Source organism: Quercus robur, chromosome 6 (genome assembly GCF_932294415.1).
Source record: "Quercus robur chromosome 6, dhQueRobu3.1, whole genome shotgun sequence".
Taxonomy (NCBI): domain Eukaryota; kingdom Viridiplantae; phylum Streptophyta; class Magnoliopsida; order Fagales; family Fagaceae; genus Quercus; species Quercus robur.
This window is the reverse complement of record NC_065539.1, coordinates 42,972,112-42,992,739: the sequence shown is the minus strand read 5'-3', so window position 1 is coordinate 42,992,739 and position 20,628 is coordinate 42,972,112. Positions and strand designations below refer to the sequence as shown.

Sequence of the window (20,628 nt, the reverse complement as noted above, 5' to 3'; positions counted from 1 at the left end):
TCCATCTTCCAACTAAAGTCAAGGAGATTCCTTGTTCGAGTCAAGTTTAATGAAGATAGAATCAAAGGGTATTCTTTGGTAAAAGAATTGGAATAGAGATTGTATTCATTATTCATGAATACAAATTATTATCTTGAAACCATATTTCTTTTCAATTGTTTAATTTTCTACAATTGAAAAAATTTGTGTTTACAACAATACCTGTTTGGGGACAAGCATAAATTCTGCCGAGGCCACTTTTGCTAGTCAGTCGGCACATTCATTTTCCCCCCTTGGGATTTGAATGAATCTGACCTCGAGGCTGCCGATTCGATTCTTCACTTCTTCTAGATACCTCTTCATCCTTTTATTCTTACACTTGTAGCCGCCATTAATCTGACTTGTTACTACCTGTGAGTCGCAATGCACGACCACGTTTTCTGCACCTACAGCCTTTGCGAGGTCTAGCCCTGCCACCAAGGCTTCATATTTGGCCTCGTTGTTGGTTGTGGGGAAATCCAGTCGGATCATGCACTCGATCTTATCCCCTTTCGGGGTTTGGATTACCACACCGGCCCCTCCTGCTCGTCTATTGGAAGATCCGTCCGTATAAATATTCTATTGTCACATTTCCTCTGCCCCCTGGCTGTCCTCGAGGGCGAATTCGGCGATGAAGTTAGCCACTACTTGCCCTTTTATAGCCGTTCACGGACAGTACTGTATGTCTAACTTGCTAAGCTCTACTGCCCACAAACCCATTCGTCCTGTAGCCTCAGGGCTACTTATGGCTCTTCTCAGGAGCTTGTCCGTCAAGACAACGATGGTATGTGCTTGGAAGTACGGCTTGAGTTTTCGCGTTGTGATTATCAACGCGAAGGCTAACTTCTCCATCTGAGGGTACCTCTCTTCTGCTCCTCGGAGCGCTCGGCTTGTAAAGTAGACTGGTCTCTAAGATCCATCTTCCTTTCTCACCAAAGTTGAGCTAATAGTGGCTTGTGAAACAGTTAAGTATAGGTAAAAGCACTTCTCCTGGCTTGGATGGACTGAGTAATGGGGGAGATGAAAGATACGCCCTTGAGTTTTCAAATGCCATCTGGCATTCGTCCGTCCACTCAAACGATTTTCTTAGAATGCGGAAGAAAGGTAGACATTTGTCCGTCGCTTTCGTGACAAACTTGTTCAGGGCCGCGATTTTGCCATTTAAGCTTTGCACCTCCTTGACCGTCCTCGGTGGTTCTAACTCCATTATGGCCTATATCTTCTCTGTGTTAACCTCTATACCTCTTTAGGATACCATGAAGCCCAAGAATTTCGCTGTCGTCACTCGAACGCGCACTTGTTTGGATTCAGCTTCATGTTATATGACCAGAGTGTGTCAAAGGTCTCACGGAGGTCGTTTAGGTGATCATCTTCGTGCAGGCTCTTCACTAGGATGTCATGAACATAAACTTGCACTTCCTCCCAACCTGGTGCGCGAACATCTTGTTCATTAATCTCTGGTATGTTGCCCTAGTATTTTTGAGTCCGAATGGCATCACCTTGTAGTAGAACAGTCCCTGGCTGGTAACAAAAGAGGTCTTCTCTTGGTCGGCTTCTTCCATTTTAATCTGGTTATAGCTTGAGAAAGCGTCTATGAAACTCAAAAGTTGGTGTCTTGCGGTTGAGTCTACCAAAGTATCTATCCGTGGGAGTGGATAGCTATCTTTAGGGCAGGCCTTATTGAGGTCCGTGAAATCTACGCACATCCTCCATTTTCCATTGGCATTTTTAACCATGACCACGTTTGCTAACCAATCAGGGTAGTACACTTCTCGAATGAAATCTACTTCAAGCAACTTTCGAACTTCCTCGGCAATGGCCCTGTTCGGCTCCTGAGCGAATACTCGTTTCTTCTATCGGATTGGGGAAAATAAGGGCGATACATTCAACCTGTGAACTATGATTAAGGGGTTGATTCCCGGCATGTCCTCGTGACTTCAGGTGAACACGTCTTGATTGTCTCTTAGGAATGCCGTGAGCGCTTGGTGTACCGGCCAACTTGCCAGTGTACCCACTCTAGTCGTCCGTTCTAGCCTTGAGTCATCAAGGATCACTTCTTTAACTCTTCAACTGGCTCCGCTATTGTCTGTTGTTCTCCTATGCACATTGTTTGTTGATGATCGTCCATCTCTAACATAACAATATAGCATTCTCATCCTCCCGCTGCTTTCTGTTCATCAGACATGCCATAGACTTTTTATACCTGTGTCCCCCGATGAAGTGCGATGCAAATTGGGCACTTAGCTCCTTGAAGGAATTGATGGAGTTGGGTGTTAGCCTGCTGAACCATATCCTTGCGAGGCCCTTCAGCGTGGTGGGGAAGGCCCTACACATGATCTTGTCTAGTATCCCCTGGAGGTGCATCAGAGTCTTGAAAGACTCCAAGTGATCCAAAGGGTCCTTGTTCCCGTCATAGTTCTCTACCTGTGGCATTCGAAACTTCGGCGACAGAGGAAAGGAATTGACGGATGTGGTGAAGGGTGAATTGGTTCGGTTGACCAAGTCGTCGAGATCACTAGAGACCCTTCCCTTGAGCGTGCTCATCATGCACTCCATCCGTTCTTTCATCATCTGTATCTCCTCGATGATGTGGGGTGGGGCCGTATCGAGGAATGGCCAGCTTACATTTGGTCTATTCGGGGCATTGCTACCCTCCGGTCCCTCCTGGTTCTTGTGATCAGCACTGGCCCCTTCTTGATCTTCCTCTTGGTTTCCCATCACTGCGTTCTTCTGTCGCAGCTATTCTTCTAGGGTTTGGTTTTGTTTGGTAAGGTGCTCCACGGCCGCGGTTAGGGTCTGTACTTGTCTCTCGAGAGCGGTTGGGCGTGGCTTGTTTCCCTGAATGTTATTGGTGGTGGTCGCCATCGAGTGAGTGAGAACCATGCAACTTTTAGTTCGGGAAGCGTTTGTTATAGCTTATAAGTCTTGCGCAATTCCCACAGATGGTGCCAACTGATGATGCCGTAAATATCACCAGTGAGCCATACGATCTTCGCACGCTCGTAACGATACCTGCACAGCAAAGATAGAAGACCTAACAGAGAGCACTGGAGTGGTGTCGGCCGAATACCCTCTAAAGGTTAATTTAGAACTATTCTTATAACTCTAGAGTACTAGAAAATGGCAAATTATGCATACCTTGATTTGTGAGGGTATTAGGGCTTTTATAGTAGTAGAGGGTTGACTTCTCCTCCTTGGTGTAGAACTCTTTTCCTTATAGGAATCCTCTTGAATAGTCCCAAATGTGATGGACAAGACATTTCCTTGTAAAGAAGATATTCATTAATGCGCGCATCTTCCAGAATCCTCTTTGTGCTAGAGTTCCTATTTACCTTGGGATCCTATGGTGGTTAAGCGTGTGTCGCAAGTATTCCCATCTAGGGTTTTTGATTGCCACGTGGGTGCTTGATCTGTTCCTGTTGCATCTGTTTATGTAGGATCTGTCCATAACAGACCTTCGCACAATTGGGCTCGCCCTCTATCGACCCTCGGATGTGGATCCGTTAGGCCCACTTCATAGAGATCCGTCAACCTAGATTTTTACCCTCTTCAAAATTGATACAATATTCCATTAATTTCTTTTTTAGGGAAATTATGGCCAAGAGGATGAAAAAAGTCTGTTTGTAAATATACTATTTTTATTTCATCATGATAATTAATATGAAAAGATAAGACATTTTCTTATAGCCTTGGATCTAAAAGAAGATTATTCAAGTCAAAACGGTTTTGTTTAGAAGATGAATCTTGCAATATAAGTGATTTTCTTATAAGAAAGAAGGTGATCGAATGAATGAGGAGTCTAAGCTTTTGAACACATTGATTACACACAAAACAAAATTCCCTTTATCACATTATTAACGAAAACTTCTTATTCTTATATAGGACCACAAAGTAGTTGAAAATCAGTGAATTTAGTAACACATAGCTACAATAGTATTCTAGTAATTAAGCTTTAGACAAATGAGATTTGGCAATACGACCATCAGCTCCCTTTGGATAGAAACCCCCAGGTTTGCGCTCATCGCCACTCCCATATACAATCCTCAATATCTCCTCGGGAGTTCTGTCATATGCAACTGAGTATTTGTCCCCAGCAAGCACATTGCCTGTAATTAATCCCTCAGCGCCCTCATCCTTAGGAACCACAAGGCCTTCATCTTTTACACCTGCATTTCCTAGCTTATCCCTGAGCTGTGAAAAGCGGTTCGTAAACTCTGCAACAGTTTTCCTGTATGGCTTAACCTTGATATTTTTGTACCTATATAGCAATGCACGAATAACTGCATCTTGGCCTGATTCCACACCCAAAAGGCCAGCAACAAGCTGAACATTCACACACATGCATCATTATTATATAGCATTATTAGTCGATAATGCGTGAAACGCACGAAAAAGTTCAACAAAATATGGTAATCTCTCTTTGTTGCACTTTTTTTTTTTAATATGGAATGATAGATTTTAATAGGCTTTATTATGATTGTGTTTGTATATAAAAAATTACTTGTTCTACTATTTAAAGAAAATATGAAGTGATAATATTCTAATGGATGACGTAAATATATGAGGTTTTATAGAGAATCTTCATTGAATTAAAAAAGAAAAGAAAAGAAAACTAATGTGGGAAAATGTGAATTTTGAAAAGCTTATGTGGTAACTTACTACAAAGACTTTACAAACTAACTTAACTATGAATATGATTTGTACTACTTCAAAAACATAATAAATAAATATTTAAATTACTTTTTTTTGTTATTATTAATGCATCAATTTATAAAGTTTATATAGTAAAATTTGTCTTATCTTAAATATCACTCATTTGTAACTTTCATTCTTCTCAAAAGCAAAAAAAATTGGATAAAGTTGATTATCAAATTTGAGGCTTACCCTCTTAGACTTAGGATCTTGGAGTTTGGCGCTTGCTCCAACATACCCCGTGAGCCCAACATAGGGAATAAGATAGGATGCAAGGAGAAAGTTAAGGCCATTTCTGTAAGGGTCAAAACTAGGGACCAATTGTGTTTCAAATGCGCTATCCACCACCTTAGCAAATGATTCAGCACTCAAATTCAACAATGGCCTTGGGAATCCTTTAACTGTACTTTGAATCGCCCTGCATCAAGAAAATATGTATCACCATTAGCACTGTGGTAGGGATGCAATAATTGCTACAAAACCGATTTAAAATTATGTAAAATGATGAAATATTACTTAATTTTCACCCAAAAAAGAAAAAGAAATCATACTTAATTATTTTATGACAAAAGTTCACAAACTGAAGTGACAATGTCAAAAAATGTGATATATTTAACATTAGTGTGAAAGAAAATAAATATTAGACATAGAACCTTAGGTGCCCAACTTCTTGGAGAGCAAATTGCTTAATGACATCTCTAGTAAAGGGGCCTAGATTTGCACGTTTACCGCCGATGGGTGTTGGACCTCCCAAGGTTAAATTTGGGGCAAATTTATCCAGGCCATAACCCAAAGCGCCATACAAGAAGAATTCAGCTTCAAGGTACTCTAAGTTTAGAGGAAATTCCAAAAGATCAATATCAACCTCTGGGAGTGAGGAATTAGATTTTGTGATTTCAGAAGAATAGGATTTTGGAAGGAGGAAGAGCATAAGTAATGCAATTGTGGTGACAATGGAAGTAGCTAGAAACATCATGTCTTGACTTCTTTCTTTGCAGGTGATGTGTGTTTGATTGACCCTATAATTCGTCATTCTTATATATAGAGTTTCTAGTTGGCAGTTGGCACAGGATTAGTATGGTTACATTGGTGAATGTAATTAAAATTGGTAAGCTGATAAAGGCAAAACACTATAAGTAAATTTGATTTTTGTGTAATTATCTCAAATAAAATTGCTTTAAAAATTATAATTATAATTTTGGATTATTTCTTGTCATGAAAATGTCCCAAAATCATGCCTGGATACATAATTTATCATTTATAATATTTCTTATCATGAAAATGTCCCAAAATTACTTTTAGATATATTTTCAAGCATATAAAGGATCCGTATCGATGTTGATATGGGATAAATGAAAAGGTAAAAACATAACTAAAATTTTGCACCTTTGTCAAAAACAGGCAAAACAAGAATGACAATCATGATTATAGAAAAAGAAAAAGAAAAAGATGAAATAGGAAAGAAAGAAATAAAGGAAAGGCAATCAGGAAGAATGAGAATAGATCAAAATTCATATTTATTCCCTTTCAATTTACAATTATTTTTTCCCCATATTTTCTGATTGTATTTTTTTTGGATAATTCTCATATTAATCTAATATTTTCAAGACCTTACTATAAGGATAAAAGACATTGTCTAACCTTTTTTTTTTTTTTTTTTTTTTTTTTTATAAAAGAAGGACAAAGTTTAGCTACAAAATTGATTGTAGCCTAAGGCTACAATCTTAGTCAATATCTTTTTATTGAAGACGAATTTTGAGAATTCCACCATTAGATTACATCTTCTTCTTATATCCTCTATGCTTGCAAAATTTCAAGAAAATTAAAAATTAATAGCTATGCCAGCAATAAATTGTTTTATTTAATAGTTTTTATAGTTTAAGATTATGCATAAAATATAAAGTTATAGATTATATACTAAATAATATCCGATTGACGTAAAATTTGACATGTGTATTAAGAGTGTAAAGAACATGCAATTCAACAGTTACATTTTCAAAATATCTAGTAATATTTATTTTATTGAGTAAGGCTGTAGCCTTAGATTACAATTAATTTGGTAGCTAAACTTTGTCCAACAATTATTATCATAAAAATTGGGGTTTTATATAAAATTGGTGAGATTTGTTTTAGGATTTAATCTTTGTTTCTTAGACCCTTTAGGCTTGAATCATCCTTCAGGCCAAATATACCCTTTGAGATCAATACACCTGTCGGGACAAATATACCCTTCAAGATCAATATACCCATCGGGCCAAATATACCCTTCGGATTCAATATACCCGTTGAGACAAATATACCATTCGGGATCAATACACTCGTTGGGACAAATATACTCTTTGAGATCTATATACTTGTTGGGACAAATATACCCTTTAGGATCAATATACTTGTCGGGCCAAATATACCCTTTGGGATCAATACGCTCGTCGGGCCAAATATACCATTCTAGATAAATATACCCGTCGAGACAAATATACCCTGCAGGATCAATATACTTGTTAGGCCAAATATACCCTTCTGGATTGATATATCTGTTTAGAAAAATATACCCTTCGTGACAAAGGTGTCCTTTGGGATAAACGTCTCCTTCAAGTCTGATGACCACATGACATTGTCTATACCCTCCATCCATATTCGTCATCAAGTATGAATCTACCCATCGGGTTAACCAATACCGATGGTGGAATATACTTAGTCCCACTCCATTTGCGTACTCTCCACTCATGACTTCCTATATAGAAAGAACTTGCACACCACATTTAAGGATCCCTCTTACATATTTGTATCCTCCCAATATGGGAAATAAAGCTTAAGATCTTGGAACATTAACTCCATATCTTCCCTATAAGGAAAGGTCCTACGTTCATGGGATCTTGATTAGCTCTACACCACTATATAAGCACCAAGTCTCTTCTTCTCCAAGGTATGTGAAATTTCCTAGCTCTTACACTTTCAAGTTATTGGAGATTATTCTATCATTGACTTAACTTTTGGAGGGTTTTTGGCCAGTAGTCCACTGGTGCTCTTTATAGGTTTTCTTCATTCTTTTTGTTCTTTAGGTACTTCAATTGCCGCTTGTGTGGAAGATCAACCTACTGACGATTTTGTGCATCATCAATATATATATATATATATATATATAAAATTGGTGAGAAGCCATAGGCCTTGGGCCGGACCTGAAGTTTATTATACCAGTTTTGACTTCTTTCATAGATTTCAAAACCAAATTTTGCATTAGTATGGTTGATTCTTAGCAGGATCTGACGGTGAACGGTCGTGGGTAACATTCAAATACGCCCGTCTTCCTATGTTCTGTCACTACTGCGGGCTATTAGGGCACGATCTGCGTCATTGTGCTAACCATTTCTCTACAACAAAGAGTGGAGAAGAGGTAGACTACCAATATGGAGACTGGCTTAAAGCCCAAGGAGGACGAACCTCATCACTGGTGAAACGGCACCCAGAAAAGAAAGCCAAGACGGGGGAAGGTCAGGGATTGTTGACAAGTCAGTTCAGTGGTACGGCGGCGGAGGAAGGGTCAAATGAAAACCCTAGGGAGATCGAGAGGCGGGTGGAAATTAATGCCCGAGATTTTGGGGAGGTTACGGATATTACGTTACAAAAACCGGTGATTAAAGCAGTAATGGTAACAAAGAAGGAAACAACTGGAGGGGTTCAAGGGGAATTAAATAACAAGAAGGAGGAAAAATCAGGCTCAATGAAAGCACATTTAACTGATGTTATTAAAGCGGGAGTAATGTATGAAGAAGCTTCAAAGGAGGTAACTACGATGGACTACATGGATAGTAACATGCAGGGTGGGCCTCACGTGCCAAAGGCTAAATCAACTTGGGTTAGATTAAACCGTGAGGCATACTGGCCAGGGGAAAAAGATAGTGGACAAAACAAACCTGTGCTGAGGAAGAGAAGTGCTACGAAGATAGAAAATAGAGGCAGCCACACAGGTTTTGATGCACAGTTTAGGAAGAGAGGAAAGTTGGATACTTATGACAAAGATGAAGCAGAGATATTAGCGGGGGTGGAGGGTCACCCTTGCCGGAAGCAATGAAACTTTTAAGTTGGAACTGGCAAGGGCTTGGGAACCTTTGGACAGTTTGAAACCTTCGCAAACTAGTGAGGGATCAAGCTCCTAAGGTGTGTTTTTTGATGGAAACAAGATTAGACAAGGAGGGTTTTGATGGATTATGTGGAGACTTACCATTCCTTAACCAATTTATTGTAAAGTATCCGGATTCAGGGGGTGGTTTAGCACTAATTTGGAAGAATGAAGTGCATCTGGATGTAGTAAACTATACGGCAAACCATATATTGGCCAAGATTGTTGAAGAGGACGGATTCGTGTGGTTCTTATCGGGGTTTTATGGATGGCTGGAGGCAAGTGAAAAGCATAAGTCTTGGGTGCTTCTTAGGCACCTTAGGCAGATTGTTGATGGCCTGTGGGTGAGTATAGGGGATTTTAACGCAATACTTAGTCCATTGAGAAGTTAAGCAAGAGGCCTCCATAACACAACCAAATGGATGCGTTCCGTGAGGCTCTGGATCATTGCCAATTAGAAGACTTGGGATTTCGGGGATAGCAATATACATGGAATAATAAGACCCGGGGATGCGAACACCAGACAGAGATTGGATCAAGCCACGGCTACGTTGGATTGGAGAATGAAGTTCCCGAGTAGCATGGTAACCCACTTATCAACTCATGCCTCAGACCACTTGCCCATTCTTTTGCATGTCCAAGGTTCAAAGCATGTTCAGGTTCAAGGTCGAAGGAGATTTCATTTTGAGGAGTCATGGCCGTTGTATAAGGAATGTGAGCACATGATTAAGAGTGCATAGGAAGGAGGTGGGACCAACCCATTTATGTTGGAATTGCTAAGGCAAAAATTGGCTGCTTATGCAGTGGACTTACATGCATGGGGCTCATCCAAAACACAACCCCAGTCAGAGGAAATAAAAAAGCTTCAGAAGCGGATTGAGCAGTTAAATGCGATGGAGTTGACTGAGGACAGCAAAGCGGAGTTTTTGGTGGCAAGCAAAAACCTGGATACTTTATTGCTTAAGGAAGAGATTTATTGGGCACAAAGGTCCAGAATTCCTTGGTTGAAACATGGAGACAAGAATACAAGGTTTTTCCATTCAAAGGCATCACAAAGGAAGTGGAGGAATCACATCCAAAGCATAAAAAATGCGGAGGATGTGTGGGTTGAGGAGGAAAGTGATATAGCAGGGGTTGCATTGGAGTACTTTGAAACTTTGTTCAAGGTAGGGACATGTGAAAGGTTGGAGGAGTGTCTGAACGGGTCAATTCAAAGATCACTCCAAACATGCAGCAAGTGCTATCCAGTATGTTCTGTGCAGAGGAGGTCAAAACAGTGTTATTCCAAATGGGACCAACAAAGGCGCCTGGATCTGATGAATGCTCTTTTCTACCAGAAATTTTGGCATGTTGTTGGTGACATGGTGGTTAATGCAGTGTTAGATTTTTTAAATTCTGGTCACATGGTGCCTGAAATAAACTCTACATATATTGTCCTTATCCCTAAGATTAAATCCCCTGAAAAAATGTCTGATTTCAGACCCATTAGTCTTTGTAATGTCATATATAAAATTATTAGTCTTTGTAATGTCATATATAAAATTATCTCCAAAGTCCTTGCCAATAGACTAAAACAAATCCTACCCAATATAATATCCCCAACACAAAGTGCTTTTGTCCTGGGCCATTTGATAACTGATAATGTACTGGTAGCGTATGAGACACTACACATTATGCATGGTAGGAAAAAAGGGAAAAGGGGTTCCCTTGTGCTTAAACTAGATATTAGTAAGGCTTATGATCGGGTGGAATGGAGTTTTTTAAAGGGGATTATGATTAGGATGGGTTTTCCTGAAGTATGGGTGGATAGAGTTATGTGTTGTGTCACTACACCTACTTATTCTATTCTTATAAATGGGAAAACATATGGTAACATCACTCCATCTAGGGGACTTCGTCAAGAAGACCCCCTTTCACCTTATCTTTTTTTGTTGTGTACAGAAGGATTCACATCATTGCTTCTTAAAGCTGAAATGGAGAAACGAATACAAGGTGTATCCATTTGTAGAGAGGCCCCAAGAATCACCAATTTATTGTTTGCAAATGACTCACTGATTTTTTGTCAAACTAAACAATGTGAGGTTCAGGTGATTTCCAAGATCTTGCATGTGTATGCTAAGGCATCTGGACAATGTATCAATTTGGAGAAATCTTCAGTGTTCTTCAGTAGCAACACACCATCAGATCAGAAGGATTGGATTAAGGAGTCTTTGGGAGTGAAGGAGGTGGATCGGTTTGAGTCTTATTTGGGCTTGCCTACGTTGGAGGGGCGAGCAAAATATCATTCATTTGCCTTCCTTAAGGATAGAGTATGGAAAAAGCTCCAAGGGTGGAAGGGTAAGATGCTCTCTAAAGTTGGAAAAGAGGTGTTGATAAAGGCAGTGGCTCAATATATACCCATGTACTCCATGGGGGTATTTCAATTACCCAAGAAGCTTTGTGAGGAACTTGGTGCAATGTGCACGAAATTCTAGTGGGGACAGGCAGGGGAGGAGAGGAAAATCCATTGGAAGAGTTGGAACAAGCTAACCAAAGCTAAGAAGGTAGGAGGGATGGGTTTTCGGGATCTAGCCTCTTTCAATCCAGCCATGCTGGCAAAGTAGGGATGGAGGCTAATACAGCAGCAAGATTCTTTGATGTTCAAATGCTTCAAAGCCAGGTATTTTCCACGGAGTCATTTTTTTGGATGCCTCTGCCTCACCTAACTGTTCATTTGTCTGGAGGAGCATAACGGCAGCTATCCCAATCCTAAGATTTGGTTGCTGTTGGAGGGTTGGTGATGGATCAAAAATTAGAGTTTACATGGACAAGTGGATACTGAATCACCGAACGAATGGAGTACTAAACCAGATGAGGGGGGTGGACAGTGATTGGTACGTATCGGACCTTATAATACAGGAACAGAGAGAATGGAACTGTGAAGTCATAAAGGCAAATTTCCATGGTGATGACGCAGATGCTATTCTTAGGATCCCCCTCATTCATAGACAAACATCAAATGTAATTATTTGGTTACATACAAAGAAGGGTATCTATTCGGTTAAGTCGGGCTATCACGTGGCGAGACAACTCCAAAAAATCAATGGGTGGACAGAAACATCAATAGGTCTGATCAGAGCTCATGTGTGGACAAAACTATGAAATTTTAATGTGCCTAACAAAATTAAGGTGTTTGGGTGGCATGCATGCCAGAATATTTTGCCAACCCGTTTTAACCTTAGGCAACAGAAGATTATTGAAGAGGACGGTTGCATCCTCTGTTCACGTGAGTCAGAAACAGGGGTTCATGCGCTGTGGAATTATGTAGTTGCAAAGGATGTTTGGGCGGGCAGTTTGGTTCGGTTGCAGAAAAGGAGTTCAGACCATCAAGATGTACTTCAGTTATTCCATGAGCTGCTGGTTCGACTATCCAAATCGGAGTTTGAACTATTCTTGGTTCAGGCTTGGTTGATTTGGAATCAAAGGAACTCAGTAACTTACGGGGGAAAGATTAGAGACTCGAGATGGCTGAATAAGAGAGCGTTGGACTACCTCACTGAGTTCCAACAATCCGAGGTCCAGCTGCAAGCTCAATTGCAGAATTCAAGGGTGAATGTGTGGTATGCCCCGCTGGAACTAGCCTACAAGCTTAATTTTGATGCTGCAATATTCAAGGAGTTGAAGTGCTTGGGGTTTGGAGCTATAATACGAAATGGGAAGGGAGAGGTAATGGCAGCTTTGTCCGCCAGAGGGCCACCAGTTGAGGATAGTGAGGAGGCCGAAACACTGGCTTGTAGATGTGCGATGGAGTTTGTCGTTGATGCAGGATTTTTAGAGTTGGTCATCGAAGGCGATAATGCAGCGGTCATGGCTTCCCTCTCACACCTTGGGAATAACATGTCTTGGCTTGGCCATATAGTTTAGGATATCCAGTGGCTTTCGACTGGACTTAGATGGGTTTACTTTAGTCATGTACATCGGGATGCTAACTCTGTGGCACACTTGTTAGCTAGACACGCGAAAAATGTTATGGAGGACATGATTTGGATGAAGGATACTCCACATCCAATGGTTGAAGCCTTGTACTTTGACTCCATGCATTTATCTGAATGAATGAGAAGATCATTTTCAAAAAAAAAAATTTGTACGATTGTTATTTGGTCCTCCTGTTAAAATACTTTTATATATATATATATATATATATCATATTTATACCAATTTTGATTTCTTTGATAGATTTCAAAACCAAATTTTGCATTAGTATGGTTGCTGTTTGTTTGTTTGTTTTTTTCCTTCTAAATTTGTACGATTGTTATTTGGTCCTCCCATTAAAATACCTATATATCATATTTGTTAGAAATATTCTAAGATATTTTAATTGTGTAATACAATATATTATCACAGTTTTATTTATTTATTAGCATTATGCCTGTGTGATGCACGTTTTAATCAAAATTCATATGTAAATTTTTTTTTATTAATTTACTTAAAATTAAATAATAAAATAGATAATAAAAATAAATGAATATTTTACTTTTAAGTTATATAAAGAATGCATATTGTGTGAGACTAAAATGCATATAATAATAATAATAATAATAATTGAATGGAAGATGGTAGATGTGAGGGTGAAAGGCCAGGGAGCCCATATCTATGTATATGTTAGGCCAAAGGCCCAGTTTGAGTAAGAACTCCTCCTCGGCCAGGCAAGGCCGAGGACAAAGGGAATGGTCTGTCATTAAGAGTGACACTCCGGATCATTCCGTGGAAGAGGATAAGTATTAAGAAAGAACATAACAAAGGAAAGCATAGAAATATCTAAGAGAAAGCTGCTACTATTGCATTAAATGCTCTGCAACTAACTGAACCAAGCTTTTCAGTCTTTACAACCACTCCCAAAGACTTTGGGGAGGGGTTGATGGGACAAGTATCAGCACTATCAACCTAAATCTACATGTGGACGGTGGAAATGAGAGGAAGATAGTATAAAATAGGGGAAAAGGAAAAAAAGAAGGAGGGAGCAGTCTGGAGACCAGACTTGTAACAAATTCTTAAGAACAGTACTTAAGAATCAACCTCCTCGAGTAAAATCCGAGGACATCTTTCCCTATTAAACTTATGTTATCTTTCTTTCTTTATCATCAAAACCTATTGGTCGTTCATTTAATTCACTAAGGTCCAAGTTTCCAACCAATTCTCTATAAATTCATTGTATTGGGCTCATTGAACCAAGATTCCATACATTTTGGGCTTGGGTCCCAAATTGTGACCCTACAATTGGCGCCGTTTGTGGGAACCTAGTGTTTTAGCAAGTTAAACGCTCAACATACCAAGGAGAGGCAGTGATATATCGACTATTAGTGGAGGAGACCATTTTGGCCGTGGCGCATGCTACGCGGAGGATTGCTCCATACGAAACAATATTGGGGGCTTTTAATATCAAATACATATCTCATGCCTCCGTCAAAGGCCAGGTTCTCACGGACCTGGTGGCTGAGACTGCTGAACCCTCGTTAGATGAAATGACAGAAGCACAACACATAGATGGAAAATTAGTTAACACGGTCTCGCTGCGTGGGATCCTTTGTCCAGAATGGTACATGTTGATGGCACTACAAATCAAAGGTGATCCGAAGTGGGGCTAACACTATACCAGCTCTATAAAGTGCTTAAACAAAATCTAATGCATGCCTGAGTCCTCGGACCAAATGCTTGGGGGAAATTAACACTTTACCATCTCTGTAAAGTGCTTAAACAGAACCTAACGCATGCTTGAGTCCTCGAACCAGATGCTTGGGGGAAATTAACACTTTACCATCTCTATAAAGTGCTTAAACAGAACCTAACGCATGCCTGAGTCCTCGGACCAGATGTTTGGGGGAAATTAACACTTTACCAGCTCTATAAAGTGCTTAAACAGAACCTAACGCATGCTTGAGTCCTCGAACCAGATGCTTGGGGGAAATTAACACTTTACCAGCTCTATAAAGTGCTTAAACAGAACCTAACGCATGCTTGAGTCCTCGGACCAGATGCTTGGGGGGAAATTAACACTTTACCATCTCTGTAAAGTGCTTAAACAGAACCTAATGCATGTCTGAGTCCTCGGACCAGATGCTTGGGGGGAAATTAACACTTTACCATCTCTGTAAAGTGCTTAAACAGAACCTAACGCATGCCTAAGTCCTCGGACCAGATGCTTGGGGGAAATTAACACTTTACCATCTCTGTAAAGTGCTTAAACAGAACTTAGCGCATGCCTGAGTCCTCAGACCAAATGCTTGGGGGAAATTAACACTTTACCATCTCTATAAAGTGTTTAAATAGAACCTAACACATGCCTGAATCCTCAGACTAGATGCTTGGGGGAAATTAACACTTTACCATCTCTATAAAGTGCTTAAACAGAACCTAACGCATGCCTGAGTCCTTGGACCAAATGCTTGGGGGAAATTAACACTATACCACCTTTATAAAGTGCTTAAACAGAACCTAATGCATGCCAGAGTCTTCAGACTAGAAGCTTAAGGGAAATTAACGCTATGACATCATCATAAATGTTGAATAGAACCTTAGCACACGATGGTCCCCTCGGATCACTTGCTTTAAATTCCACATTCTTTGATGGTTGCGTTGTTCGTAGTATAGAGCACACGGTTATTTTCCTGATTATTTCTACATAGTTAACTTATTTAAAGTTAGCAGCTAGGTGCTACTGTCGGTTTTGATAAAGTTAGGGTGACAACTTTTCGTTACCGTCAACAACATCAATTCTAAGTCCCATTTGAGGGAAAAATACCAACACGCCCATTCATGAAATAATTATTGTAGAAAAAGGAAAGATTCATAAAGTAAAAAAGTGCAGCCCTTTTTTATTAGATAAAGGAAAAGTACATCATACACAAAGTGGCTTAGGCAAGCTTGTTTCAAGAGCTAACTATAAAAGAGAAAGCACATAGGAATGGTAGATCTACAATCTTGTTCTAGCAGCAATCGAGCCAATATGGATGGTACCGGCAATGAGAAAGAAGAAGAAGCGGAAACACTTGATCCATAATCTTGTTCTAGCAGCAATCGAGCCAGTATGGATGGTACCGGCGATGAGAAAGAAGAAGAGGTGGAAACGCTTGATGGACCCCTTTTCTCCTAACTATAAGATGTTCTGCTATCAAGGCTGAGAAACAGGAAACCTGTCTATCCTTGTCCTTGTTGATTTGCTTGATCAACCTTGGGTCGTTTTCACATCTGTGCACACATGATATATGTCGCCAGGTGAGACCCAAACTTTGTTGCACCAAAAATCTAATGCGATCTACACCTACTTCGAGTCTTGGCTGAAGGAGGAGGGACTTCTTTCTTGCTCAGTTGAAAGGAAGGAATGTCTTTGGCCTCTGCTTCCCTTGCCTTAACTGCGTCATCCTGGATCTTGGTGGCATCCTTGGTTTCTGAGGAGGGCTTGGTTTCCTTGCCCTCGCCTTTATCCTTGGCCACCTCATTCCTTAGACTTTGATCACCATCATGGCAGAGTCCCTAGGAATGCCTGAAGGGTTAAGAATTTGAGATTCCTGCAGAATTTAAGGATCTGTAAATGAGGAAGAACGATTCCCCCAAGGTGTCTTATATAGAAGGCAAAATCTGGTGGAAATTAATTCGTCCGAATTTCAAAGAAAGAGTTACGAGCGAGATAAATCCGCTCAGTTTCCAAAGAAATCCTCAACCGTTGGATCTAGGTCACTTCGTAAAGATATTAATGAAGGCGCGCCTCGTGTACTGAAAAGTCTTGGATAAACTAAAAAATATCTTGCAATCAGAAGTGGTGTAAATTGGGCGCGAAGGGGCTATTATCACATCGAGATCCTTCTTTCCTCCCATGGAGAAGAAAAGAAGAATCCCGAGGGGCTATTGTGAGGGTAATAGGTCAGGGAGCCCATATCTATGTATATGTTGGGCCAAAAGCCTGGTCCGAGTAAGAACTCCTCCTTGGCCAGGCAAGGTCAAGGACAAAGGGAATGGTCTGTCATTAAGAGTGACACTCTGTACCATTTCGTGGAAGAGGATAAGTATTAAGAAGGAACAGGACAAAAGAAGGCACATAAATATCTAAGAGAAAGCTGCTACTATTGCATTAAATGCTCTTCAACTAACTGAACCAAGCTTTTTAGCTTTTACAACCACTCCCAAAGACTTTGGGGAGGGGCTGATCACATCGAGATCCTTCTTTCCTCCCATGGAGAAGAAAAGAAGAATCCCGAGGGGCTATTGTGAGGGTAATAGGTCAGGGAGCCCATATCTATGTATATGTTGGGCCAAAAGCCTGGTCCGAGTAAGAACTCCTCCTTGGCCAGGCAAGGTCGAGGACAAAGGGAATGGTCTGTCATTAAGAGTGACACTCTGTACCATTTCGTGGAAGAGGATAAGTATTAAGAAGGAACAGGACAAAAGAAGGCACATAAATATCTAAGAGAAAGCTGCTACTATTGCATTAAATGCTCTTCAACTAACTGAACCAAGCTTTTTAGCTTTTACAACCACTCCCAAAGACTTTGGGGAGGGGCTGATGGGACAAGTATCAGCACTATCAACCTAAATCTACACGTGAATGGTGGAAATGAGAGGAAGATAGTATAAAATAGGGGAAAAGGAAAAAAAGAAGAAGGGAGCAATTTGGAGACCGGACTTGTAACAAATTCTTAAGAACAGTACCTAAGAATCAACCTCCTCGGGTAAAATCCGAGGACATCTTTCCCTATTAAACTTATGTTATCTTTCTTTCTTTATCATCAAAACCTATTGGTCGTTCATTTAATTCACTAAGGTCCAAGTTTTCAACCCATTCTCTATAAATTCATTATATTGGACTCATTGGATCAAGATTCTATACATTTTGGGCTTGGGTCCCAAATTGTGACCCTACAGTAGAGATACCTTAAAAACATAGATAAAAGGATTTTGAATAATACATTGAACTTTAAGGCTCAAAATCAAGTTTTTTTTTTTTTTTTTTAATAAATTTTTTTTTGGAGAAAAGCTTAGGGTTAAGACCTTGGTAATAAGTTTGTATTGATAATTGAAAAACAATATGAACAACCATTTCTATTATTTGATCTCATCCTCTATCTCTGTATTATTGACAAAACAAAATAAGTCAACAATATATACACACACACACACACACACACACGTGTGTGTGTGTGTGGGGTTTGATAATGACCACAGTCATATTTATAAGTTATAAATTCTATATTTGATTTTAAAAGAAAAAAACATGTTAAGTTAACAACAAAGTTGTATCCATCATACCTTGCATTTTAGCACACATCCGTCACCTATCTACCGTTTAGGTGGCACCAGTGAGATCTAGCTAAGGTTCGTGTTGCGCATCTTCACTACTATGCCCTAAAGATATCATTCAAAGCAATGAATGAACTGCTTATTTATTTATTCCTTGTCCAACTTTTTTAAAGGTGAATTAATATTGTTGGTGGTGCATGAACTCATCCTCGCACTACTTGCGTAGTTATTTAGCCAAATGTAAGTGCTTGCACTCCAAAGGAAACTAATTAAAAGATATATTAAGGGAGCAATATAAGCAGAATAGATTAGAGTATTTACGGGAAAGGAAGTAGAGCTAGATCCAAAAACTTTCCTTACCATTTCCTCAAAAAAGATAAAGCTTAAATACTAATTTTTAATACCCAGAATGAAATGGATACAATTCATAAATGATTTTTTTTGTGTAGTTAATATATATTAATGATGGGGTTGGCTTCAAAAAAATTCAACTAAAAAAAATGATGGTGCTGCAATCTATTTATTTTGGAGATAAGATTTTATTTACTCTTAATAATAAAAACTTAGAAATTATAGGAGAAGATGATAAGAACAAAAAAAAAAAAAAATTGTATCTATTTTTTAATAAAAAAATTATTTGGTCATTTTTTCTATATAAATTTTTGAAAAAAATAACTATTTTTGTCATTTGAAAAATATAGTTGTCATTTTTTATACTTTATTGCGAAAAAAAAAAAAAACCTACAAACCGAGTTAATTAGGGCACCCAAACCCACCAATGTTAATGAGAAATTCAAATCCATGTGAGTTTTAATGCTTATTAAAAAAAAAATTTGCACTCTTAATAAACTATATATATATATATATATATAGTAGAACATATAATTTTTTAATCAAACATGAATCATTCAAGATATTTTTTGTTAGGAGTGCTCAAATAATTAATTGATCTATTTCTAATGAAGATAATTGTACTATGGATTTCACATACATTAAATTTATTTTCTGGCCAATAAGTAAATCAAAGAAAAAAAAATGAAGAAGAAGAGGAAGAGGAGGAGAAATACATACCTTGCTTTGCGGATTAAGGGAGCAACAATATTAATGAGAAGTATTTTGACTGCCTAACTGAGAGTCTACAATTCTATTTATATATGGATTACTATTATACAAAATTGTTTCAAACACAAATTGTCTTTGTTACATGGTGTGTATCTAAAAACTTATCAATATAAGATTTTAGATAAACACAGCTCAAAGGGTTTTATCATTATCCATTGAATTGCTAGGCTTTATCATTTATCTTGTAGCATGTTTGTTGATGAAGCTTTCTTGATCTCTCAAAAGAAAATAAGAAAAGTTGAAACTTGAAAGATCTCACGTTTTCATTGGAATTTAAAGAAAAAGATTTTTTTTTATTATTTTTTTTTTTGAGAAAGAAGTTTATAGGAATAAAACATAGGTTGCATATTTTGTTAAAACACTTACTCTTACTTTATCCAAAGTGATTGATAAGATCAAAAAATTGTTGTTTTTATCTAAAACATTACATCAATTCAATCAAGCCACTTGGCATAGCTTCTAAGCCTTTACTGCAATTTGGTGAAGCCACTTGGCACAACCATGATTTTTAAGCTCAACTTTTATTATATAGTATATGATTTTTATATAAAGTTTCAACCTATGACGTTCATTTTTGATAATTGTGTTTTTATTATTAGACTAAGATATTAATCGGTTTTTGGTGTAAGCGGGATTCACTACAAAACACGCGGGTCTTAGGTCGTGTTTTTTTAAGCCACGTTTGCAAAAACGCGGCTACAGATGGGCTAAAGCCGCGTTTTTAAAAAATGCGACTTAAAGAAGCAACAAAGGCCGCGTTTTAAACATGCGGCCATAGAACGCGTCTAAAGCCGCGTTTTCTTGAGCTATAGCTGCATTTTTGGGGGTGGAGCTATGGCCGCGTTTAAAACACGCAGCCATAGGACCTGCGTTTTTTTTTTTTTTTTTTTTTTTTTTTTAAACTATGGCCGCGTTTAAAAAACGCGGCTCTAGCTTGCCTAAAGCATTTAAACGCGGCTCTAGCTTGCCTAAAGCTGCGTTTTATAGACGTGGCTTTAAATTTAGGCTTTAGTTTGGGATGGGGCTGCGTTTCTTAAACATGGCTTCAGGTTTTTCCTATAGCCGCAGGTTAAAAACGTGGCTTTAGGCTTTGTATAAATAGGAAGGTTAGAAATTTCCGACCCTCTCCCTTTGCACATCATTAGCTTCCATCTCTCAAGCTAGCCCTCACCTTCCATCCGATCTCAACCCTCACCCTTCATCTCCAATCTCAACCCTCACCCTCCATTTGTCACTCTCAAGCCCTTACCCTCCATCTTCGATCTCAAGCCCTCACTCTCCATCTCTCCGATCTCAAGCCCTCACCCATCGCACATTTGTCACTCTCACTCCCCATAAGTAAGATTAAACCCAGTTTTTGTTGATCACTTGGTAAATTTCAACAGCTTTTCGTTTCTCATAGGTTT

The 20,628-nt window shown here is 39.0% G+C and overlaps 2 protein-coding genes across 2 annotated transcripts; one reads left to right on the top strand and one right to left on the bottom strand.

Moving 5' to 3' along the window:
* Positions 1 to 3,963: 3,963 nt before the first annotated feature.
* LOC126690226 (desiccation-related protein PCC13-62-like) lies at positions 3,964 to 5,686 on the bottom strand. The gene is made up of 3 exons (XM_050385348.1): positions 5,364 to 5,686; positions 4,903 to 5,128; positions 3,964 to 4,341 (listed from the first exon to the last, which is right to left on the bottom strand). Exons 1-3 carry the CDS (start codon positions 5,684 to 5,686, stop codon positions 3,964 to 3,966), a joined length of 927 nt encoding a protein of 308 aa, XP_050241305.1.
* A 3,908-nt stretch (positions 5,687 to 9,594) lies between these two features.
* On the top strand, positions 9,595 to 11,304 carry LOC126690225 (uncharacterized). The gene is made up of 2 exons (XM_050385347.1): positions 9,595 to 10,324; positions 10,484 to 11,304. The coding sequence occupies exons 1-2, from the start codon at positions 9,595 to 9,597 to the stop codon at positions 11,302 to 11,304; spliced, it is 1,551 nt and encodes a 516-aa protein (XP_050241304.1).
* The last annotated feature ends 9,324 nt before the right edge of the window (positions 11,305 to 20,628 follow it).

What these genes read in the sequence shown, in the direction of transcription:
- LOC126690226 (XM_050385348.1), bottom strand. Translation starts at nt 5,686, where the DNA reads ATGATGTTTCTAGCTACTTCCATTGTCACCACAATTGCATTACTTATG. An exon ending in CAAGAAGTTGGGCACCTAAG is followed by an intron (nt 5,129 to 5,363) that starts GTTCTATGTCTA and finishes TTCTTGATGCAG; the next exon opens with GGCGATTCAAAGTACAGTTA. An exon ending in AAGATCCTAAGTCTAAGAGG is followed by an intron (nt 4,342 to 4,902) that starts GTAAGCCTCAAA and finishes GTGAATGTTCAG; the next exon opens with CTTGTTGCTGGCCTTTTGGG.
- LOC126690225 (XM_050385347.1), top strand. Translation starts at nt 9,595, where the DNA reads ATGTTGGAATTGCTAAGGCAAAAATTGGCTGCTTATGCAGTGGACTTA. An exon ending in TTTCAGACCCATTAGTCTTT is followed by an intron (nt 10,325 to 10,483) that starts GTAATGTCATAT and finishes ATGTACTGGTAG; the next exon opens with CGTATGAGACACTACACATT.